The following is a 23,298-nucleotide window of genomic DNA, read 5'->3' as shown; positions in this document are numbered from 1 at the left end:
GATTCATTGATGAGTAAAACGTTAACAGCATTTATTCATAAAAACAGCATTTATTCAAAATAAAAACATTTCTAACAATATAAATCGTTACCATCACCTTTTATCAATTTAACGCATCCTTGTTGAATTAAAGTACTAATTTCTTTAAAAAAAATAGTTATTGTTCCCAAACTTTTGAACGGTAGTGTATATTGTTACAAAAGATTTCTATTCTAAATAAATACAGTTCTTTTAAACTTTTTATTCATCAAATAATCCTGAAAAAAGTATCTCAGGTTATAAAAAAATATGAAGCAGCACAACTGTTTCCAACATTGATCATAAATCAGCATATTAGAATGATTTCTGAAGGATCATAAGACACCAAAGACTGGAGTACTTGCTGATGAAAATTCAGCTTTGCATCACAAAAATAAATTACATTTTAAAGTATATTAAAAAAGAGAACCATTATTTTAAATTGTAATAATATTTCATAATATTACTGTTTTGTTTTTGTTTTTTTTAACTGCAGGCTTGATGAGCATAAGAGACTTCTTTCAAAAGCATTAAAAATAGTAGTGTTTCCAAACTTTTGACTGGTACTGTATGTGAATATATAGTAAAGTGTAATTTATTCCTGTGGTCAAAGCTGAATTTCCAGCATTATTACACACATATATACACATTTTTCAGGATTCTCTGATGAATAGAAAGTTGAAAAGAACAGCATTTATTTGAAATAGAATCTTTTTGTAACATTATAAATGTATTTACGTCACTTTTAATCAATTTAATGTATCCTTGATGATGAAAAGCATTCATTAAACTTATTACATTACATTTTTAATAATTAAATATTTTATTAAATGTAAAAAAATCATATCTCAAACAGTTTTTATCACAGTTTCCATAAAAATATTAATAAGCAAAAACCTTTCAACACTGATAATAATCATAAATGTTTCTTGATCATCAAATCATCATATTAGAGTGATTTGTGAAGGATCATGTGACACTGAAGACTGGAGTAATGATGCTGAACATTCAGCTTTGATCACAGGAATAAATTACACTTTACTGTATATTCACATAGAAAACTGATATTTTAAATCATAATAATATTTCAGTTTTTTTTTTACTGTATTTTGATCAAATAAACACAGCCTTGGTGAGCAGAAGAGACTTCTTTTAACATCATTATAAACCCAAACGTTTGAATGATAGTGAATGTAGAAACACAATCACAACTCAACACAAACGATAACTCTGTGTGTGTGTGTGTGTGTGTGTGTGTGTGTGTGTGACTGCAGAAACACCTTGGCACGCGGGCACAGTGGAGTCCCAGGCCAGATGAGCGAGCGCTGTCCTCCTACAGACGGCCGAGTTGTTCCCGATGAGCCGGTATCCGCGATCGCAGGCCCAGCGCACGACACTGTTCACGTGTCCGCCGGTCTGACTGAGGACGAAGCCGTGCTGAGGAGAGTCTGGAGTACTGCAGTACATCGCTGTCGACCAGAGACCGGGTCATTACACACTGATAAACCCTCCACAACACTCCAATACAGCGCAGTAATCCAGCCTTCAATGATGTTAGAGTTACCAGCAGATTCACATCCAGACGGACACGTGTGCATTTCTGTTGTTGCTTTAACACTAGAAAAACATGTTGCTGAAAAATAATTATGGGTAACACTTTACTTAGAGCCTTTATGTATAATGCATTATAAACGTATTCATAATGCATGTTGTGATTCTTTATATCTCTTCATTAATAACTGTAACTAAAGTTAAAATGCATTATAATATTTTATAATGCATTTCAATCAAATATATATGAAACGACATGATTACAGGAAGGTAGAATAAAAACACTGCAATGACAAAAAACCAAAGCTATAAGCTTTCTAAACTACTCAACTTTAGTGTGTCGTGCAGAAAATAATAGAGTTTATCAAGGTTGTGCATCACTAGATAACGAATGGGCTTTCATTTATGAGTCGAACCATTAAATCATACAATTATTGTCATGGGAAACCTTTTTAAAGTTGAGCATGTTCATTAAATATATATATGACAGATAGATTTATAAAGTATTGGTCATAAGCTGTAATTGTGTATGATTATTATTAAACTTTCAGATCTGCAACATTTTATAATGTATAATGCATTATAATAATGGTGTTCATAATGCACATTATAATACTTCATAAATATTAGAAACTAAAGTTAAATTGCATTATAATATTTGCAGATTCCTTGTTGCATCTGAAACTGGTTGTTTATCAAGTGTTTTAATGCATTATTCTTTCTAAAGGTGTTCGATGAATATGTAATATTATAGCTGTGGTTACAGTTATTCATAAGGTGCATTACAAGGCATAATAAATGCATTCAAATACTTTGCATGCATTATATATAAAGGTTTTAAGTAAAGTGTTACCGAAATATGAAATGGCACAATGCATCTGCTTTATAATACTCTTACACATCATAATTTGGACTTTGAATGTTTGAGGATCTTCTTTCACACACACTCGCGTCTGCAGCGTCACAGCTTTCAGGATACAGTCAAATAATGACATGAACTACTTTAAACACACTCGACGCGCTTCATCACACACAAAACAGCACTTTCTGTTTAATTCCAGTCTGACGGAAACGAGCCGATGTAAGCAGGTCACCTCTTTAATTTAACATTTGAATTTTGGAGTTTATTTAAATTGCATTAAGTCATTTCTTAAAAGGAAATACTGATCATTGGTGTTAATGCAATGTGGTTATTTTCTGCATGTTAGCCTGGCAGTTTATGTGCTTATGTCCACGTCAGCATTTTTATGCACATTTTGGAATTTTTATTCACATCTTGGTGTTTCCATCGAACATTGTATTTATGCACTGTCCAGAAATGTGCATTAAAATATGAGCAGGGCCATTTCTGAGCATTTTGAAGCCCTAGCCGAGGTCCCTATGGATCACTATTTATTTATAAATAATACTAGATAATAATATTGTCATCTAGTATTTAAAAAAATAATACTAATCTCAAGATGTGTTGCATGAACTCATTAGACTATAGTAAACTGTTTAGTTTACTTTTGCAACTTTCTTTAAATTAAATAAAGTATATTAAATTAATAAATTACCAAACGAAATATAATATCTCATTGCCTTTTCATTACATAAATTAGAGTTTGGCAGATCTTGCCCTATAATTACGCTAAGAAGGTTTTAATTACATTCCCAATAGAGTTATAATACATTTAAGATGACAATCAATTTAATTATATCATTCTTGATTACACTTTAATTTGATTATGATAGTCCACTTCATACATTCTATTAGTAACTATAAGTAACTTTGCACCTACATGTCAACTCGCTCTCATTAGTCGAGTTAGAGTAAGTTCACATGTAGTTGTAAAGTTACTTATAGTCTATTAGGAGCATCAAAATAAAGTTTTACTTAATAAAAAAAAAAAAAAATCGATTATACTCTCCTTTAGATTTCTAGATATAAATACAACACTTTATTACGCTTTCTAGATTTAATTTTAATACTGTATCAAAACTTCTGGAATTCATCACTGGTTTGCCTAAAGTTATTTTTCTGATGCTGTCAGTCATTTAAAAATTAAATATTTCAATATACGCTGAATATTTGTATTTATTTATTTATTTGATCAGCGTCTTTCTGATAACATTTGAAAAAATCAATTTTTCTTATGCTAGTATTGAGCCATAAATGTAATTAACACGAATCATTTGTGTGTCATTATGTTACATGCTGCACACGCGGGATGCGTCGTCCAAAATTAGTTTTATGGTTTAATTATTACATTATAGAATGTAATATTTAAACCATAAAACTAAGTTTGGATGACAGAAGCAATTTCTGCTGGACATACAAATACACACACATTTGGACACAAAGACACGGACAGATGGGACACGGACTTAAACGCACACGACATGGGCCGGACACACAGAAGGTAACGAGAGACACACACAGAACTGAAAGGAATTACCGATCGGGGATACATACTTTGATACTCACCCACGTAAGTGATCCGGAAGCCCTTCTTGTTGGTGCCGTGATCGGACGACCAGCGCAGGAACAGCTGGTGACCCGTGGTGGTGAGGTTAAAGGGCACTCGCTGGTCTCCGCTCAACACCGCCAGACTCGGACTGTACACGTTAGGCCCTGGACAAATGCATACAGAAACAAACCACATTTGCATTTCCAATGCAAATGCACGAGCAAATAAATTAAGAAATAAAGAAATTGTTGAATAAGAGACGACTGTAATAGAGCGCAACAGTCGGCTTCGGAAACAGTAGATCATCCGGAGACTCTCTTCAGCAAACTGTGCTTTGGGACGCACTTATTCTGATCTCACACACTAGCGGTGTAACGATACCGATACGTCACGATTCGATACATATCACGAAACTGAACTCACAATACGATATTATTGCGATACTCCAAGACATATGATAAAAGGTTGACAAAAAATGAACTGTTGATTAAAATGCTAAATTTGGTTTTACATTGGGGTGCAAATGAACAGGCTTGAAGCCCAAAGCACAGGACAATAGAGACACCAGAATAACAATATTCATGATTCTGAAGCTGGAAATACAGAGTTATTTTAGATGAATATGCTTGAACTCTGTCACTGACTAGATATATTTAAAATAATGTCGGCCACTTTTTACACATCAGACATTTGGCTTTATCAGGACACACAAATATTCCCCCATTGCATTATTATACATTATATTCAACATTATATAGTAGTTTAATGTAGTACTGACACTAAAACTCTGTAAACTTGAATTTTTTAACACCAGTATTCTTTATTTTGGGTGAACTAGCCTGTACACGATACATATTGTAGCATTTTTGTATTGTGATATATTGTGACACCCCTATCTCTGACTGTTTAGGATGGATAGCGTGGACATTGAGACGCATGGATAGAAAGTCATTGGAGGAAAGCCCCGCCCACACGTGACGGGATTGGTCACATGTTTGTGATGTAGGAAACAGGGGCGATTTCAAACCGCAGTTTTGAGACCGTCTTCGGTTCACTGCAGTTTTAAGGAGAAAATACTCAGCAATGGTGTCGACTTATGAATTTAGCTTAGAAAACACCACATAGACATATAACCAACATTAAAACTTGACTTTCACCACGGGGGACTTTAAGACTCTTGGGAAGGAGCTGCAAAAATTGCCTCGTTGCAAAACATGAACACAAAAGCTGGTCTGAGAGACGGAAATTGCCATTGGTTCTCACTTCCTATTCCACTGGGTCTCTGCAAATGCCATGGGCATTAACGAGCATCCAATCAATGATGAGTTATAGGGTCATTTGCTGATTGCAAGCACTTAAGTAATTAGCGCTAATAACACTCTGAATGTTTTCCGAATTGTCTTTGGCATTGCCTCGCTATCAAGAAATCCTCGAGTCTTCCCAGCGCTTTGCATATCTGCAGGTCCTAAATGGGGAAACATTTCTCCCGTAATGCTCACGGATCTAAAAAAAGACTCAAACAGATTCCAAATGTGATTTCGAGTTTTCCAGAAAAGTGTCAGAGTTGCGACAAGGCCGGAGAATAATGTGTGCAATATTCAGGGCCGCAGTTGCACAGATGATGCCCTGGATATGAGGAATAATTCACACCCACCATCAAAGATCTCCAGGATATCAAACTCCTTCTCCGTCTGGAAGAGTTCAAAGTGCAGTGTGATGTTGTAGCCCTTCTCCACGTTGATCATCCACGAGCACATCTGAAGGTTGGGGTAGCTGTCGGGGTAACCCGGACTCAGGATCACACCGGTCGAGTCGAACAGAACCTCGCTGTCGGGACATTGCACTGCGAAGAAAACAAACCAGCGTGTGTTAAATACTGCAAGAACCAACACAGACGCACTGGAAACACACACATGAGGCGCAGAAAGGCATCTACACTAAACCTGATCGTGTTAACAAAAGCCATTCTAGCATTCTAGCGCTCGCTTCTCTGAGTCTTTAAGCTCTTTCAGCATGTGACGTGCAATGCTGAGCTAACTGAACTAACCGAGCTAACTGAGCTAACCGAGCTAACCGAGCTAACTGAGCTAACCGAGCTAACTGAGCTAACCGAGCTAACTGAGCTAACTGAGCTAACCGAGCTAACTGAGCTAACCGAGCTAACTGAGCTAACTGAGCTAACTGAGCTAACCGAGCTAACTGAGCTAACCGAGCTAACCGAGCTAACTGAGCTAACCGAGCTAACTGAGCTAACCGAGCTAACCGAGCTAACTGAGCTAACCGAGCTAACCGAGCTAACTGAGCTAACCGAGCTAACTGAGCTAACCGAGCTAACCGAGCTAACTGAGCTAACCGAGCTAACCGGCTAACTGAGCTAACCGAGCTAACCGAGCTAACCGGCTAACTGAGCTAACCGAGCTAACGAACAAGTAAAAAACAACAACAACAAAAGCATATGGAGCTTGTTATTTGATGCAAATGTCAAAAAGTATTAGTTTACTAATCATGCATGATGGTAAAAGAGTTTTGAGGTGATAACATAATGTCTTTATTAATAATAATTCTAATTTGTGTGAAAAGGAATAAGTTTAGCTGGTTTTATTGCCAGTGTTCATTTCAGCTGGAATATTGAATATTTTGTGTAAAATAAAAATAAAATCATGTTTTTTAAACCAGTCAATGTTGGCTTCAACATCATCTGAATACAATCAACTACAGTATAAACTGATTGCATCATCATGGTCTGTGATAATACATTTCCCAAAAGGAACCATTTTCACTTTATCATCATTTTATTTTACACTTTATCCCCCCCCCCCCCGAAGACCACTTATAATGTCAAGCTTGAAATAAATGTTTCTTGCCTCATAATTTACATGACGAGACGTGACAAGTTTCCTCTGACAAGTAATTTGTCTGTTCTCACTGAAAGTGAAAATGTGACATCACTCAATCAGAATATTTTATGTTTAATAAACAGTTTTGTGGAGTGCAACTTTGCAGAGCTACTCAACACGATGCCATAGGAAGGAAAACTTCAATTCCCATAATGCACTGGGCATGTTGTCGGCCACGCCCACTCTGCTCCTATTGGATAAGCTTGACCAGAGTCAAATACCACCTTGCTTTATTAGGAAATACTTCTTAATAAACTTTAAGTCATAATTGTAAGAGTGAATGTTTAAGTTGAAGGCAGCGGATAAAGGCGGCAAAGAACTGTAAATATGGAGAGAATCTGAAAAACCTCCATGTTTGTAGTCAACATTTCAAACTGGATGAGCACGAACACAGTGTTTTAGGCTAAACAGAGAGAAAAACATTTACATATTTAAACACACTACCGACATTGCAACAATACAAGGCGGGTTGAAAACTGGTGAAGTTACACTTTAAGCTTTAAGGCGCTGATACACTTCAAGCTCAAACTGGTGTGACATCATTTTAAACGAAATCAGCTCAGTTCTTTTAGTATTTGTTTTGAGAGTTCGAAGCAGTTTGAGTTTCCGGAAAAAATTGCTCTGGCTGTTAAACATCTTCCAGCTACCATTGGTCCATTGCGATGATGTAATAAGTGGGTGTGGCTAGGAGGCTCCGCCTTCTTTGACCCTAAAATCTTCTCCGGCTAATTTCTTCTGTTCAGTCCGTCGAGGTCACGTGAGTAACAACATGAGCACACTAGAGAGACGCTTTAGAGTAGAAACTGGAGCTGTGATTGTAATTAAAAGCGACACTGACACCGTTTTTCATTTTTAAAAATGTAAAGTTTAAAAATCGATTGTATAAAGTGCTGTATGAATAAACGTGACATGACGAACAAATTCACATCGCTATAATCAGATGCTTTCTGAACGCCTGTTTTCTCACCAATGTCATTTTTTATGTTTTTTTTTTATATTTTTATTATAAAGAGGAAAGCACAGCAGAAATGTACATATTCATCTAAACGCCGCTCTCAGCTGTTCATGTATCTTGAACTTCTTTTTTACCCTTCAAGTCCCCCTGTAGTCAATCATTTTATCCCTTAAAACTCATCTTTGATCACCAAATGGCATATTTATTCACGCCTTAAAACATCTTGAATGTAACTCGACACCCTTGCCTCATTTAGTATGCGCGGTTCTATGAATATGCAAATGAGCCCCGCCTCCACTCACTCCCTCAGCTCAGAGATCCACTGGTTGACGATCACACGTTGATCTGATTGGTTACAAGGTAGTTTGTGACGTCAGAAACACCAGCGATTTCAAAGCGTGTGTTTGAGACTGTCTTTGGTTCACTGCAGTTTTAAGGAGGAAATACTCAGCAATGGAGTCGACTTATGAACTTACACATTTGTCTTAAAGTGTATTAAAAACACCACATAGACACATAAACAACATTAAAAGCATCCAGCTTTCCACCACAGCGGGAAGAACGAAAAAGTGGGCCTTTTAGCGTCACTCTACATCAGTTTCCCGAATCCGCAAGTCCAAAAGAGCCTAACAACTAGCGGCAGAGCTAACGACTCGAGACACGACATCAGGACGAACACACACACAAATGAGACAGCGTGTCGAACGCGCTGCCAAACTCACCCTGGCACACGGGAGGAGGACCATCCATCTGGAGTCTCTCGCCCAGCCGACAGGTCAGGATCTCGGAGCCGAGCAGCGAGAAGCCCGGCAGGCACCGGTACCTGATGATGTCTCCTGTTGAGGAATCACACACACACACACATCTCTCTTTCCCACTGCAGTGTGTGCTCAACAACACATTAGCTAATTAAGACCTGACCGCTTACACACTCGTGACAGTAATGATGACAAATGCAGAGCGTCGCTGTTATTTTCCCCACAGAAAGAGGCCTTTTCTTTCACATTAAATAAGAAACGCTGGACTGTGAAGGTGGGTTTCTCTTTAACGAGGGTTCGATGATAAATCTACACACACAACTGATCATCAAACGCTGTTCTTACGTGCTTCGACTACACACTAAACCCTAACGCTCAAAATAATGACTTGGTTTGAGTAGGACAAACTTAAATTAAACGAATTAGTTCAGTCAAATGACCTTTTATGAGTATTTAGCACTTTCTTTTTCTTTCAAGTTCACAGAACTGATATATTCTAAGTAAACTGAACTGTTTCATTGTTTTGAGTTTTATTAAATTAATTCTTTTAATTTAGACAAACTTAAGTTTAACTGAAACTAATTTCTATTTCCCAGCATGCTTTGCCCATTACACTTCGAAAGAGAGAGTAAATACTAAAATTAAGTGTAATATAATGGGATTTGTTAAGTTGGAGATTTAGTAGTGATTAATGCCTTGTTATGCTAATTTAGAAGAATTTCTGTTAATGCTGGTTTTAGGAGAGTTGCCATCAGTGGAGCATGAGCTTAGTATGAGAGCAAGTTTGTTAAAAGCTTTATAATCATACTCATACAGCAAGTGCTATATCATGCTGTTGTTAACATGCTAGCAAATCAACAATTTAGCATTTATTGAACTAGCTTGTTATAGCTAGCTGAGTTTATACTAATAAAAATGTTCACATTGAGGTAACATGAACATTTTAAGTTAAATGTATGAATTAGTGTGCTCAAACATTTCAAGTTAAGAACAAGTAAAATGTTTACTTAAACTGAGGTTTTCTTAACCCCTTAACGCCCACTGTCGCAAATTTGCAACAAACCCCTTCCATTCAGACTGCAGGCGAGATAGCGTGTGTTTTCCCCCAATGCCTGTTTGTGCACATTCGATACACACCTAGGAACATTTTGCACGCACTGGTTTCTCGTAGGAGCGGTCGGAGTGGAAACTACATCCGGGTCACCGAAGCTAATATTTTGGTTTGCAAAATCCGCATATCAAGGGCGCAAATGTGGAGAAATTGCCCAAAATGAAAAAAAGTTGTGCTAAGATAAAAATATGTACCAGCTTATCGATTGCTTCTATAGCTATGTTATTCATATAGACTTCATGTGACGAATATTTTTTACGTACTTTGTAGATTTCTGTTTGTAGCAAATTTGCGACATTGGTCCATAACGGCTGGATTTGGCTAATGGCGACATATTATAATAATGCTGTATTTAGATGGTTTCAGCCCCAAATTTTTTTTTTATTATTATTATTTTTTTTTTACAAAAAATAGCATGTTAGGATATAACACTATAAGAATATATAATGTATGCACTGGAGAAACAAGGAAAGAGTTAAACAGAGTGTAACATGGAATGTATAAAAACTACTGTCAATGTTAGGGAGTAGGAGAGTGTTTTGTTTCTTGCTGTTGTCAAGATTCATTAATTTGTCAATTAAAGTTTATAAGTTCTAACAACTTTGTGCCATGAATAAAATCTACATACCTGAGATGGGAAAATGTGTTTTATTAATGTTACCATTTTGTAAAAAACATTACCCTAAATGCCCGTTGTTGCAAATTTGCAACATGCCAAAAATTCTATTTATTTGGTGTGCAAAAGTGAAATTGATAATCTCAACATTATTTACCATCCACTTAAAGGCAAAAACACACATAATTTTTTTTTATATATACAGCTATATAAATTCAGGCGTAACTTAAAAACTGAGGTTTTTTGCCTTAAATTCTTTGAGTTTTGCCAACTTATTCGGGTTTACAGTGTAGTCTTAGATGTGGTCTGTTATTTTAACACGGAACCATTATTCGTTGAATTTAATAAAAAAAAAATATCGTAAGTGGTTGCATTCAATCGGTTTTATCTACATTTAAACAAATGCATTAAGTTGAACATGATACATTTTAGTTCAACTTAATGCATTTGTTTAAATGTAGATTAAACCGATTGAATGCAACGACTTACGATAAAACAATTGATTAAATTCAACGAATATTTTTTTCAGTTTTCATCGGACAATTGGGGTTATAATAAAGATTACTTTGCCTTTTGTTTTAGTTCTTGTTAATGTTAATGTCACAGGGAACGAGTATTATCCATTATTTCATATATTCCTTTACTTATTTAGAGTAACTTTTTTATTATTACACACAGTGCTCGAAGTGGGGCGGTACTCACCGGTACACAGTACCAGCCCTTCTGCATTTTACTCCAAAGCGTACCTGCACTTTTTCTTGCGTACCGCTACTTCTCGCATGTAGCCGGTACTCTACCACTGACAGAAAAAAGCGTCAGTGTCACGGCCATTTCACATATACTCCGTTTCCAATGCGTGTATACAGTGCTTATTTTTTTCTGCACCCATATTAACAGGTTAGAGCTTTCACACTGCACGAGGATGCGGTCCGGCAATGCGTTTCAGGAGCGGTGCGTATACAGCCGTGCAACAATCATTTCTGCACCATGTCTATTTTCGCTGTGCTGCACGCGCTGAATTAAAGTGACAGCGCATGGTTCGTGGTCAAAATTAACACAGAATATGACATGAAAATATAATAACCTCACTATAAATACATTTAATTAAATAAAATGTAATAATCTCACAATAAATGTATTTTTGGACTTGCAGACTTCACTGTAAAAAATCTGTAACACTCCCAAATCAAAAATTTCAATTGACCGATAACATCAACATTTTTCAATTGGCCCAAGTGAAAATCTGTACATTTAATTTTAGAATTTACAGAATTTCACTTGGGCCAATTGAAAAATTTTGATGTTATCGGTCAATTTGAAATTTTTGATTTGGGAGTGTTACAGATTTTTTACAGTGTTGGAGTAGTTCCATTTTCGCACACACACACACACACACACACGACTTTACATTTATGTTGTTCATAAATATCAATAAATTGTTGTTGTACCAGCTATCTCCAAGTTTTGTTTTTCACTGTAGAAATCTCAAATGTCATGATTACTTGCCAATGCAAGAGAGTACCGGCACCTTTTTTTTTATTTATTTTTTTTTTTTTATTATGCAATAACAAATACAAAACAACCATAAATGAGCAATAAATGAACAAACAATACACAGAAAAAGAGGGTTACATTACATAAACATAAATAATATTAAGCTAGCTTAAATGATTGACACCAACGTAGAGTCTTACAAGCAGCAGAGTTTTTAGAATTCCTCAAGGAGTTCAAATATATATCAAAATCTTTCTTAAAAATGAAAAAGGAAGGAGTTTTCTTTGAAAACTTACACTTGTGAATATAAAATTTGGCAAGAAAAAGTAATAAGTTGAGAATAAATTTAAAATGATAAGGGTCTACTTTCATAGAGTCACCAAAAAACACAATTTTTTGGCTTATACAAAAGTTAACAGACATATATCTTTTAACAAAAATTGAAAAGTCAACCCAAAATATTTTGCAATACATACATTCCCAAAATAAATGAGTAATTGTCTCATCGACCTGATGACAAAAGGTGCACAAAGGGGAGATACTACTATTAAATTTAGCAAAATTATAATTAACTGGATAGCAATTATGAATAATTTTAAAAGATACTTCAACAACTTTATTAGATAAAAATAACTTTTTCTGAAGGAGCCAGAAATCTTCCCATACTATATTGTTATCAAATTTGTTGTTCCAAAAGCTTACACAAGCAGGTAAAGAAATCTGATCCTTGTTAAGAATTGAGCGAATTTTCTTGTTTGACAATCTGCTGAAAGGAGTTTGATCAACAAATAAATTAGTGTTGTCAAATATAGGTGGAGAGCATAAAGGACCTTTAGGGCCAGGATTGACTAAAGGTTTTATACAATCAGGAATTGCCCCAAAAACAATGGCATATTCTCTTGGGGGGACTGGAAAAGAGAATTCTTGCATAAAGTGCTCATAAGAGAGCAAGACACCCCTTTCATCTAAAAGTTGACTCACTAAAAGTATATTTTTATCAAACCATTTGTTTAAAAAAAGAGATTTATTTTTATATTTAATATTTTGGTTGTTCCAAATAAAATAATTATGTGGAGAAAATGTATACTTATATATCAGGGACCAGCATATTAACGCCTGTTTATGAAAACTAGAAAGAGTTAAAGTTGTTTTAGAAATGTCATAGTTGCAGCGTAACAAAAAATGCAAACCTCCAACTGAACTGAAAATATAATTTGGGATAACATTCCAAAAAGATGTAGGATTGTTCAAGAAAGATTTTATCCATTTAACCTTGAAAGAATTATTAAGAGTGGAAAAGTCCACTAAGTCAAAACCACCCATTGTCCGATCAGCTAGAGTACCGGCACCTTTTTCCCCCCATTTCAAGCCCTGATTACTCAGACGTGTGTATGAACAGATGTAAGTGGGTTGTTGCAAGTATGTAAGCGCATGGTAGGAGTGTGTGAATATGCGTGTTCATAGATGCATGAATGCAAAGTATAAGCATTGCACATATGTATAATTATATATGTACATATAGTTTATCTTTATGTATGTGTGTATATATAGGTATACGACATGTATACGTATGCATTCTTATCAAGTTAATTTTATTTAGTCATTTCATTGTATTTATTTCTCACGTTTATGTATTCATACGTTTACATGTCTTTATTTGCATATTCAGTACAACATGCATGACTTGTACTTCTAACATTCAGGAACGAGGGTGAATTTCAAGTCTAATTTCAACATATCGTGTTGCTGTTGATGGTTCACTGTTTATGTAAAGCTTAATAAAGAATAAAAAATGAAAAATGTTCTTACCAATTTCGAATATATCATCTTCGGCCAGGATTTCTGCGTTGGCCACGGGTGCGGGAGGCTGACACACACGGAGCTGGTAAGCTGGGAACGAGATGAGCGAGATACGTGATGTTTAGAGCTCGTTTAAGTGATAACGCTTTGAAAACAACCCACACAATTACATCTTAAATCATCACACCTGTCACTGGAGTTTCTCTAAATGCACAACAAAATTACACGAGAGTATGAATCATAATCACCGTCTCAGCATCTGCCTCGCCAACACTCATTATGCGCACTGTCTAATTGCAACGAGTTTCTAAAACAGGATTATATACATTCAGAACCTTCTATTACTGGTGTGTTATGATCATAATCACTATTTTGATGTTGAGCAGAACATGTCATATTCCCTCACTGAGATATATAATTAACACATTTTAAATGTGTTTATACGAACTACACGCTTTAGTGCAGCAATGCTGGGAAATTATGTTTATAATATACATATTCAAAAAGAAAGATAATGCTATAATATTAAAAGTATTCATTTTAAATGTCAATGCAATAATTTTGTTAAATATAAAGTAATATATTGTTCATGCTAAACAACCTGCTAAAAAATATGATCAAAATAATGCCGTAACATTAAATAATTTATTTAAAATGTAGTAATTTAACTAATTTGCTAATACATTTAATCATTTGTTATAATTATCAATGTTGACAATGAATGAATACATTGCAGATGAATAAATAAAGTTAAAAAAATTATAATAAAAAAATATATATATTAAAACTTGTTTTGTTTTTACTGTATACATGAAATATATTAAATGAACCTGCTAATAAATATAAAAATGTTCTGTAATTATTATTGGTTATTATTCGACAAGTTTAATTGATAGATTAACTGAAGAAGAAGAAGAAAAGAGTGTTGCTCGTTCATGTCTGCCGACACACACACACACACACACACACACACACACACGGAAGGTTGTAAGATAGTTAAGGATTAGTTTAAATGAGTTTTCATCCAGCAAACGCTCTCAGTATCTTAACATCATGAAGATTTACACACAGTTAAATGACCTCTATATTGTGAGACGGCGCCGCTGATAAACAAAAGCACATCTCATTTAAAATTCCTCATCAGGAGGAAACAGAAACACACGCTCTGGGACCGCAAGCATCTCATTTTATTATCTTTTAAAACCCTAACGAGCTTTGTGCTCTGCAGCTCTTGACTTAACAAACTTATGCTGTATTGCTTTATTGGTAAACCTCAAAAGCATCAGCAGAAAATATGCTAACCCAGATATTATTGTCCTTTATCGAATAACGCTTTCCCATCACAACGGCAAAACGGATTAGAGAGATGCGATGGGGTTAAAGGTCGTCTGTCGTGTTCAGATGCTATTTCCCCTGTTAAATGCTCTGTTCGATAACCGAGTGAGCATCGCAAGCATCAAACATCAGAGTTATTCTGGCCACATTTATCTCCAGCAGAGAGGCACCTGCATGTTTCACTGTAAAACCAAAAATCATTGACAAAATTGAAGTCAATTTGTGCTGAGCAACGATTAATCATTTCCAAAATAAAAGTTTGTGTTTACATAATATATGTGTGTGTGCTGTGTACAATTATTTTCTATATATAAATATACACATATGCATGTATATATATATTAGTGCCATCAAACGATTAAAATATTTAATTGTGATTAATCACATTAATGTCATAGTTAAAGGGTTAGTTCACCCAAAAATGAAAATTCTGTCAGTAATGACTCTCCCTCATGTTGTTCAACCCCGTAAGACCTTCGTTCATCTTCGTAACACAAATTAAGATATTTTTGATGAAATCTGAGAGCTGTCTCACTCCTCCACAGGCTTATGGACACTAGAACTTGCTAGCCCAGAAAATGTATTAAAGACATTGTTAATATAGTCCAAGTGACTACAGTGGCTCAATCTTAAGTTTATAAAGCGACGAGAATACTTTTTGTGCGCAAAAACAAACAAAAATAACGACTTTATTCCACTTTTCATTTCCTTCTCTCTGGGCCTCGAGTGAGTTCACATAGTGTTTTAGCGCAGCGCTTCTGTGTTGTGCGTCACACGCATCACACACATGACCAGCGTCGGCCAATAGTGAGCCTACGTGGTGACGTGTAACACAGATGCGCTGCGCTAAAACACTACGTGAACTCACTCGAGGCTCAGAGAGAAGGAAATGAATAGTGGAATAAAGTCGTTATTTTTGTTTGTTTTTGCGCACAAAAAGTATTCTCGTCGCTTGATATACTTAAGATTGAGCCACTGGAGTCACTTGGACTATATTAACAATGTCTTTAATACATTTTCTGGGCCAGCAAGTTCTAGTGTCCATAAGCCTGTGGAGGAGTGAGACAGCTCTCAGATTTCATCAAAAATATCTTAATTTGTGTTCTGAAGATGAACGAAGGTCTTACGGGGTTGGAACAACATGAGGGAGAGTCATTACTGACAGAATTTTCATTTTTGGGTGAACTAACCCTTTAACTCGCAATTAATTGCACATTTTTATCTATTCTAAATGTCCCTTGATTTCTTTTTGTCCCATTATTTTTTTCTCATTTTAATGCTCTTATCAACATGGAAAAGTGGATCGGCTTGCTCTGTGCAAATGTTTTTTTATTGAAACCAACACTGGCATATACTGCAGTGTTCAGTTTCACACTAACATTCTCACTCGGAGCAAATAACGGCATCAGAGACTTCATCAGCATCAGCTGTGTGTGTGCTTGGCCATCCAGTGGTGTTTCAGACTGGACGTGCTGCGATGATCGCTCAGTTCACAACGACGAAACACACACATCACTTTGGTCTTGTCAAGGGAACCATTTGGCAACTTTTTAAAAGTAAACTTTCCATTCAGAATCTTATTGGCATCCATTTCAGCGTCTCGCGCTCGCCATCCACTCAGAACGTAACGTTAGCCTACGACTCTTCGGCCGGCTCGCGAGCCCAAACGAGTGTGTGCGGCGGGCCTGTTGTGTCCGGTCTAGCTGGATCCGGGGTGGTGGTGTCGTTTTTCTAACGTTACTAGTTGTTGAAACGGCATGTGAAAAAAACGACAAAGTTTGCTAGGCCAAAAAGAACGTTACTCTCGCGATAAAAAAATGTACGCCGTTAAAATGGGTTTGCGTTAACGCCGTTATAAAGCGTTTAACTGACAGCACTAATATATATATATATATTTGTACATAATTAATATTATATATAAATATTTTAGATATAAAATAAAAAAAATTTCTTAAATATATACATGCATGTGTGTGTATTTATATATACAAAATAATTACACACAGCACACACATATATATATTGTAAACAAATGTGATGCGATTAATCGTGCATGCTAAATGCAAACTCTGTTCAGTCTCCATATGCCTCTGCTTGTACGATGCACACAATATAGTGCATTTCAAACTGTAACTTATGAGGTTTCATAACAGCAAGGATTTGAGAAGCCAACTGCGTATGTTTCTACTCCTGCTCGTTCAGACACGGGTGTTATTACGGATGACGGAAGTTTCCAAACACATCACAGCGCCATCCGAGGCAATAATCGAAGCCATTTTCCAAACAAACAAGTAATATCATTTCTAGCCTGTGTTTCTGAGAGCAGTAAAACAAACAGCAAGAGAGCAAAGCAGCAACGTGAAATACTTCCAGGAACATAGAGTGTTTTTATATATGTACTAGCTGTTATTTTACAGCAATTACTATTCAATTCTGCTTTGGAATTATTCATTTTCAGGAATGAATGTTTGATTATTTAAATGTAATTGGTATTTTGTGCTAACCAACCCCTAACCCTCAACACACCATTGGTAAACCTGTTTAAATATTTAGCCTAATTTTTACAAAATATGAGCCTTATATTCTGGTTTTAAATTCATTTTTCAACTCGTGCATGTACTTGCTTTTCATTAACTCGTCAGATATGTGACCGGCTTAAAGTGCAGTAAACGGTAAAACTGTTTGCGCCACAATCTAGTGTGTTTATTAGTACAATGATAACTTAAAATAATATGAAAACCAATACCAGGTTACAACATCAAAAAGCAGGTATGAACAGCTAAAATAATGTGGGCGGAGTCTCTCTGCAAGCTCACTGCACTCGCAACCAAATCAATCACAAACCACAACCAATCAGAAGAGTGTGGGGGCGGAGTCTCTCTGCAAGCTCACTGCACTCACAACCAAATCAATCACAAACCACAGCCAATCAGAGGAGAGTGTGGGCGGAGTCTCTCTGCAAGCGCACTGCACTCGCAACCAAATCAATCACAAACCACAACCAATCAGAAGAGAGTGTGGGCGGAGTCTCTCTGCAAGCTCACTGCACTCGCAACCAAATCAATCACAAACCACAGCCAATCAGAAGAGCGTGTGGGCGGAGTCTATCTGCAAGCTCACTGCAGTCGCAAGCAAATCAATCACAAACCACAGCCAATCAGAAGAGCGTGTGGGCGGAGTCTCCCTGCAAGCTCACTGCACTCGCAACCAAATAGATAAGCACAAAACCAAATTCATAAATATTACACCATTTTAACATTTGGAACATCTTTGTTATAGAAAACACTTGTTCGTTCTTGTTTCTTTTAATGTATTTTCATGATCTGAGGTGAATGATCCATCACCGCTTTCAGTACGGCTATGAATGATAGTCAAACTCACATTACATGCTTTTAACATCAATTAAAGCATATAGTCAACATCTGAGATTATAATTGTCACACTTTGTACATTGTTTTTCCAGCCACATGTCGCAGAAACAGAAGCAGTTTCTAAAGTAGAATTGTCGCTGCTGGTTAGGACAAAAACTCTGGTTGACATGAAAAGATGCTTTTTAATGCATGTCACGGCCTTTAAATCACATCTGGTGTGACACTGAAAGACTTGAACACTCAATGGCTGCACCTGCTCTATTGTTAAAAATAGAAAGATTTTTAGCTTAAAAATGTGGAAAGATAATAATTTTTTAAATCATTTCCGTGGGTCTAGTCTTTGCATCAGTTTGAGGTTTAAAGGGATAGTTCAGCCAAAAATTAAAATTAGCCCATGATTTACTCAACCTCAAGTTATCCTAGGTGTAAATGATATATCAGAGTTACAGTGGTGGTCAGAATTAATGGCACCCCTGGTAAATATGATAAAAAATGGCTGTCAAAAATAAATCTGCATTGTTTATCCTTTTGATCTTTCATTAAAAAAATTCACAAAAATCGAACCTTTCATTGAAGTCAAAGAACTGAAAGTGGGGGGTAAATCACTTTATGAAATAAATGTTTTTCTCCAAAACACGCTGGCCATAATTATTGGCACCCTGTTATTAAATACTTTTTGTAATCTCCTTTTGCCAAGATAACAGATCTGAGTTTTCTTCTATAATGCCTGATGAGTTTGGAGAACACCTGACGAGAGATCAGAGACCATTCCTCCATACAAAATCTCTCCAGATCCTCAGATTCCCAGATCCATGTTTGTGCTTCTCCTCTTCAGTTCAGCCCACTCATCTTCTATAGGGTTCAGTTTAGGGGACTGGGACGCTCATGGCAGAAGCTTCATTTTGTGCTCAGTGACCCATTTTTGTGTTGATTTTGATGTTTGTTTTGGACCGTTGTCCTGATGGAAGATCCAACCACGGCCCATTATAAGATTTCTAGCAGAGGCCGTCAGGTTTTGATTTTTTATCTGTTGGTATTTGCTAGAATCCATAATACCATGTATCTGAACAAGAAGTCCAGGACCTCCAGCAAATAAATAGGCCCACAACATATAAGATCCAGCAGTGTATTTAACCGTAGGCATGGGGTACTCTTCATCCCTGTTTGCACCGAACACATCTGCTGGGTTTGCTGCCAAAAAGCCCTTTTTTTGTTTCATCTGACCACAGAATCCCTTTTGAAGATCCAGTCGTGTCTGACCACTGAATATGCTGGAGTTTATCTCTGGAGGAGCGAGGAGGATTTTTCCTGAAACCCTCCTAAACAACATGTGGGGATGTAGGGGTTGTTTGATCATTTTTGTTTAGGCTCTCTGACCCCAAGACTCCAGCAATCTCTGCAATTCTCCATCTGTGATCCTTGAAGAGTCTTTGGCCACTCAAACTTTCATCCTCACCGTCCATTAAGACAATATAGACACACGTCCTCTTCCTGGCAGAATCAACATCTTTAGTTGATTATAACGTCTTAATTATTGCCCTGATGGTCAAAATGGGGATTTTCAATTCTTTAGATATTTTCTTACAGCCACTTTCTATTTTGTGAAGCTCAACAATCTTTTGCTGCAAATCAGAACTGTATTCTGTGGTTTTACTCATTGTGACGGATGATTAAGGGGATTTGGCCTTTGTGTATTCGTCATATTTAAACTCCTGTGAAACAAGAAGTCATAGCTGGACAGTTTTATGTTCCTAGTCACCCTGGTGTGCTAAATAAAGGTAAATATTAATGAGAATATACTTCAGAGATATTTTACTCATAAAAAATTCTAGGGATGCCAATAATTGTGGCCGACGTGTTTTGGAGAAAAACATTTATTTCATGTGATTTACCCTCCAATTTGAGTTCTTTTACTTCAATGAAAGGTTCGATTTTTTGCGAATTTTTTGAATGAAAGATCAAAAGGATAAACATTGCAGATTTATTTTTTACAGCCATTTTTATCATATTTACCAGGGGTGCCATTAATTCTGACCACCACTGTATATAAAAAAATGTCCTGGCTCTTCCAAGCTTTACAATGGCAGTTAATGGCTGTTTCTGTTTTGAAGTCCATAAAAGTGCATCTGTCCATCATAAAAGTGCATCTATCATCATAAAAGTGCATCTGTCCATCATAAAAGTGCATCTGTCCATCATAAAAGTGCATCTATCAATCATAAAAGTGCATCTGTCCATCATAAAAGCGCATCTGTCCATCATAAAAGTGCATCTGTCCATCATAAAAGTGCATCTTTCCATCATAAAAGTGCATCTATCCATCATAAGTGGATCTATCATCATAGAAGCGCATCTATGCATCATAAAAGTGCATCTATCCATCAAAAAAGTGCATCTATCCATCATAAAAGCGCATCTATGCATCATAAAAGTGCATCTATCCATCATAAAAGTACATCTATCCATCATAAAAGCGCATCTATGCATCATAAAAGTGCATCTATCCATCATAAAAGTGCATCTATCCATCATAAAAGCGCATCTATGCATCATAAAAGCGCATCTATGCATCATAAAAGTGCATCTATCCATCATAAAAGTGCATCTGTCCATCATAAAAGTGCATCTGTCCATCATAAAAGTGCATCTGTCCATCATAAAAGTGCATCTGTCCATCATAAAAGTGCATCTGTCCATCATAAAAGTGCATCTATCCCCATAAAAGTGCATCTGTCCATCATAAAAGTGCATCTGTCCATCATAAAAGTGCATCTGTCCATCATAAAAGTGCATCTATCCCCATAAAAGTGCATCTATCCCCATAAAAGTGCATCTGTCCATCATAAAAGTGCATCTATCCCCATAAAAGTGCATCTGTCCATCATAAAAGCGCATCTATCCATCATAAAAGTGCATCTGTCCATCATAAAAGTGCATCTATCCCCATAAAAGTGCATCTGTCCATCATAAAAGTGCATCTGTCCATCATAAAAGTGCATCTATACCCATAAAAGTGCATCTGTCCATCATAAAAGTGCATCTGTCCATCATAAAAGTGCATCTATACCCATAAAAGTGCATCTGTCCATCATAAAAGTGCATCTATACCCATAAAAGTGCATCTGTCCATCATAAAAGTGCATCTATCCATCATAAAAGTGCATCTGTCCATCATAAAAGTGCATCTATCCATCATAAAAGTGCATCTGTCCATCATAAAAGTGCATCTGTCCATCATAAAAGTGCATCTATCCATCATAAAAGTGCATCTGTCCATCATAAAAGTGCATCTATCCATCATAAAAGTGCATCTGTCCATCATAAAAGTGCATCTGTCCATCATAAAAGTGCATCTATCCATCATAAAAGTGCATCTGTCCATCATAAAAGTGCATCTGTCCATCATAAAAGTGCATCTATCCATCATAAAAGCGCATCTGTCCATCATAAAAGTGCATCTGTCCATCATAAAAGTGCATCTATCCATCATAAAAGTGCATCTGTCCATCATAAAAGTGCATCTATCCATCATAAAAGTGCATCTATTTACAAAAAACAGGAACATATACAGCAGAAACCTGAATGTACATAATGCAATTTCACAGCACAGTTTGAGCTGAATGTATGCAAGCATGTTGAGCATAAAGAACATGTTCTGTGGGCGTGAGGGAATAAGCCAGGATAATCAACCTGACAATAAGCAACACACAGACGATCAGCAAACTAAGCCGTGCAACATTAAAGCGGGAAACTGCTCACCATGGAAACGCAGAACAAAGAATCCGCTGGTGCTGAAGTCGCTGTGGAACTTTAGCAGGATCTGATTGGATGTGCTGGAAACGAACTCCTGAGACGAGCTCCCGCTGAACTGACCGATCTGAGGAGAGGTTTGGTCAGGGCCGTCCCTACAGGAGACAATAGAGGCATTTAAAACATCCCTGACATCTTCTGTTTGCTGATAAAACACTCTCTCTCTCGCTCTCCCACGTCTGCCGGGATCATATAAAGAACAGCATCTCTTTTCTGTCGTTCTCATTCAAAACCCTCAATAGTGAGTTACACGCTTAAAGCAGAGCGATCAAAACACTGACCTTGCTTCTCAATCGGTCAAAATCCTGTATTTCACAGTGTTTTTTAAAGGAACACACCACCATTTCTGGAAATAGGGGTTATTTAGATACATTTAGATAGGTGGGCAAACGCATTTGTGTCTCAGTGCATGCATTGTCTTAGTCTGGCAGCGCCGCCGCTATCCTTTGTTGCCGGATAGCATGTCGTGAGTAAAAGTGATAAAAATGTTTAAAAATTAAAAAATTACTTCTTGTGGCCTGCGTATTCACAACGAGTCTAAATGTCCCACCTATCTAAATGTAGGGGAGACTAATCAGAGCTTGTTAACACACACACACACACACACACACACACACACACACAAGCTCTTGAAGCTCCGCCCCCTGTGCCGGGAGCAGCAGCTCATTTGCATTTAAAGGAACACACACAAAAACTGTGCTTTTTTGCTCACCCTCAAATGTGTGAAAACATGCTATATAAAAATATCTGTGGGGTATTTAGAGCTATAACTTCACACACACACACACACACACACACTCTGGGGACATCAGAGACTTATTTTACATCTTGTGAAAAGGCCATTATCCCACCCCTTTAATTAGGAAGAAGCTTTTATGAAACTAGCAATGTAGCTTTCTAAACTACTCAACTTTAGTGTGTCGTGCAGAAAATAATAGTTTTTATCAAGGTTGTGCATCACTAGATAACGAATGGGCTTTCATTTATGAGTTGAACCATTAAATCATACAATTATTGTCATGGAAAACCTTTTTAAAGTTGAGCATGTTCATTAAATATAGTATATGACAGATAGATATAAAGTATTGGTCTTAAGCTGTAACTGTAAATGTTTATTATAACATTTTATAAC

At 36.5% G+C, this 23,298-nt stretch overlaps 1 protein-coding gene across 1 annotated transcript in view; it reads right to left on the bottom strand.

The window, feature by feature from the left end:
• The window catches only part of csmd3a (CUB and Sushi multiple domains 3a), a 317,979-nt gene that overhangs the window by 95,618 nt on the left and 199,063 nt on the right, over positions 1 to 23,298 (bottom strand). The window contains exons 44-49 of the mRNA XM_084386048.1: positions 22,116 to 22,261; positions 13,660 to 13,740; positions 8,594 to 8,707; positions 5,674 to 5,862; positions 4,037 to 4,183; positions 1,299 to 1,487 (exon numbers count right to left, since the gene is read on the bottom strand). Of these exons, the coding sequence (XP_084242174.1) occupies positions 1,299 to 1,487; positions 4,037 to 4,183; positions 5,674 to 5,862; positions 8,594 to 8,707; positions 13,660 to 13,740; positions 22,116 to 22,261 (866 nt within the window). The remainder of the gene's footprint in view (positions 1 to 1,298; positions 1,488 to 4,036; positions 4,184 to 5,673; positions 5,863 to 8,593; positions 8,708 to 13,659; positions 13,741 to 22,115; positions 22,262 to 23,298) is intronic.

This window comes from Rutilus rutilus (assembly GCF_951802725.1).
Source record: "Rutilus rutilus genome assembly, chromosome: 17".
NCBI lineage: Eukaryota > Metazoa > Chordata > Actinopteri > Cypriniformes > Leuciscidae > Rutilus > Rutilus rutilus.
The sequence above is the reverse complement of the archived record's forward strand: the minus strand, read 5'-3'. Positions and strand labels throughout refer to the sequence as shown.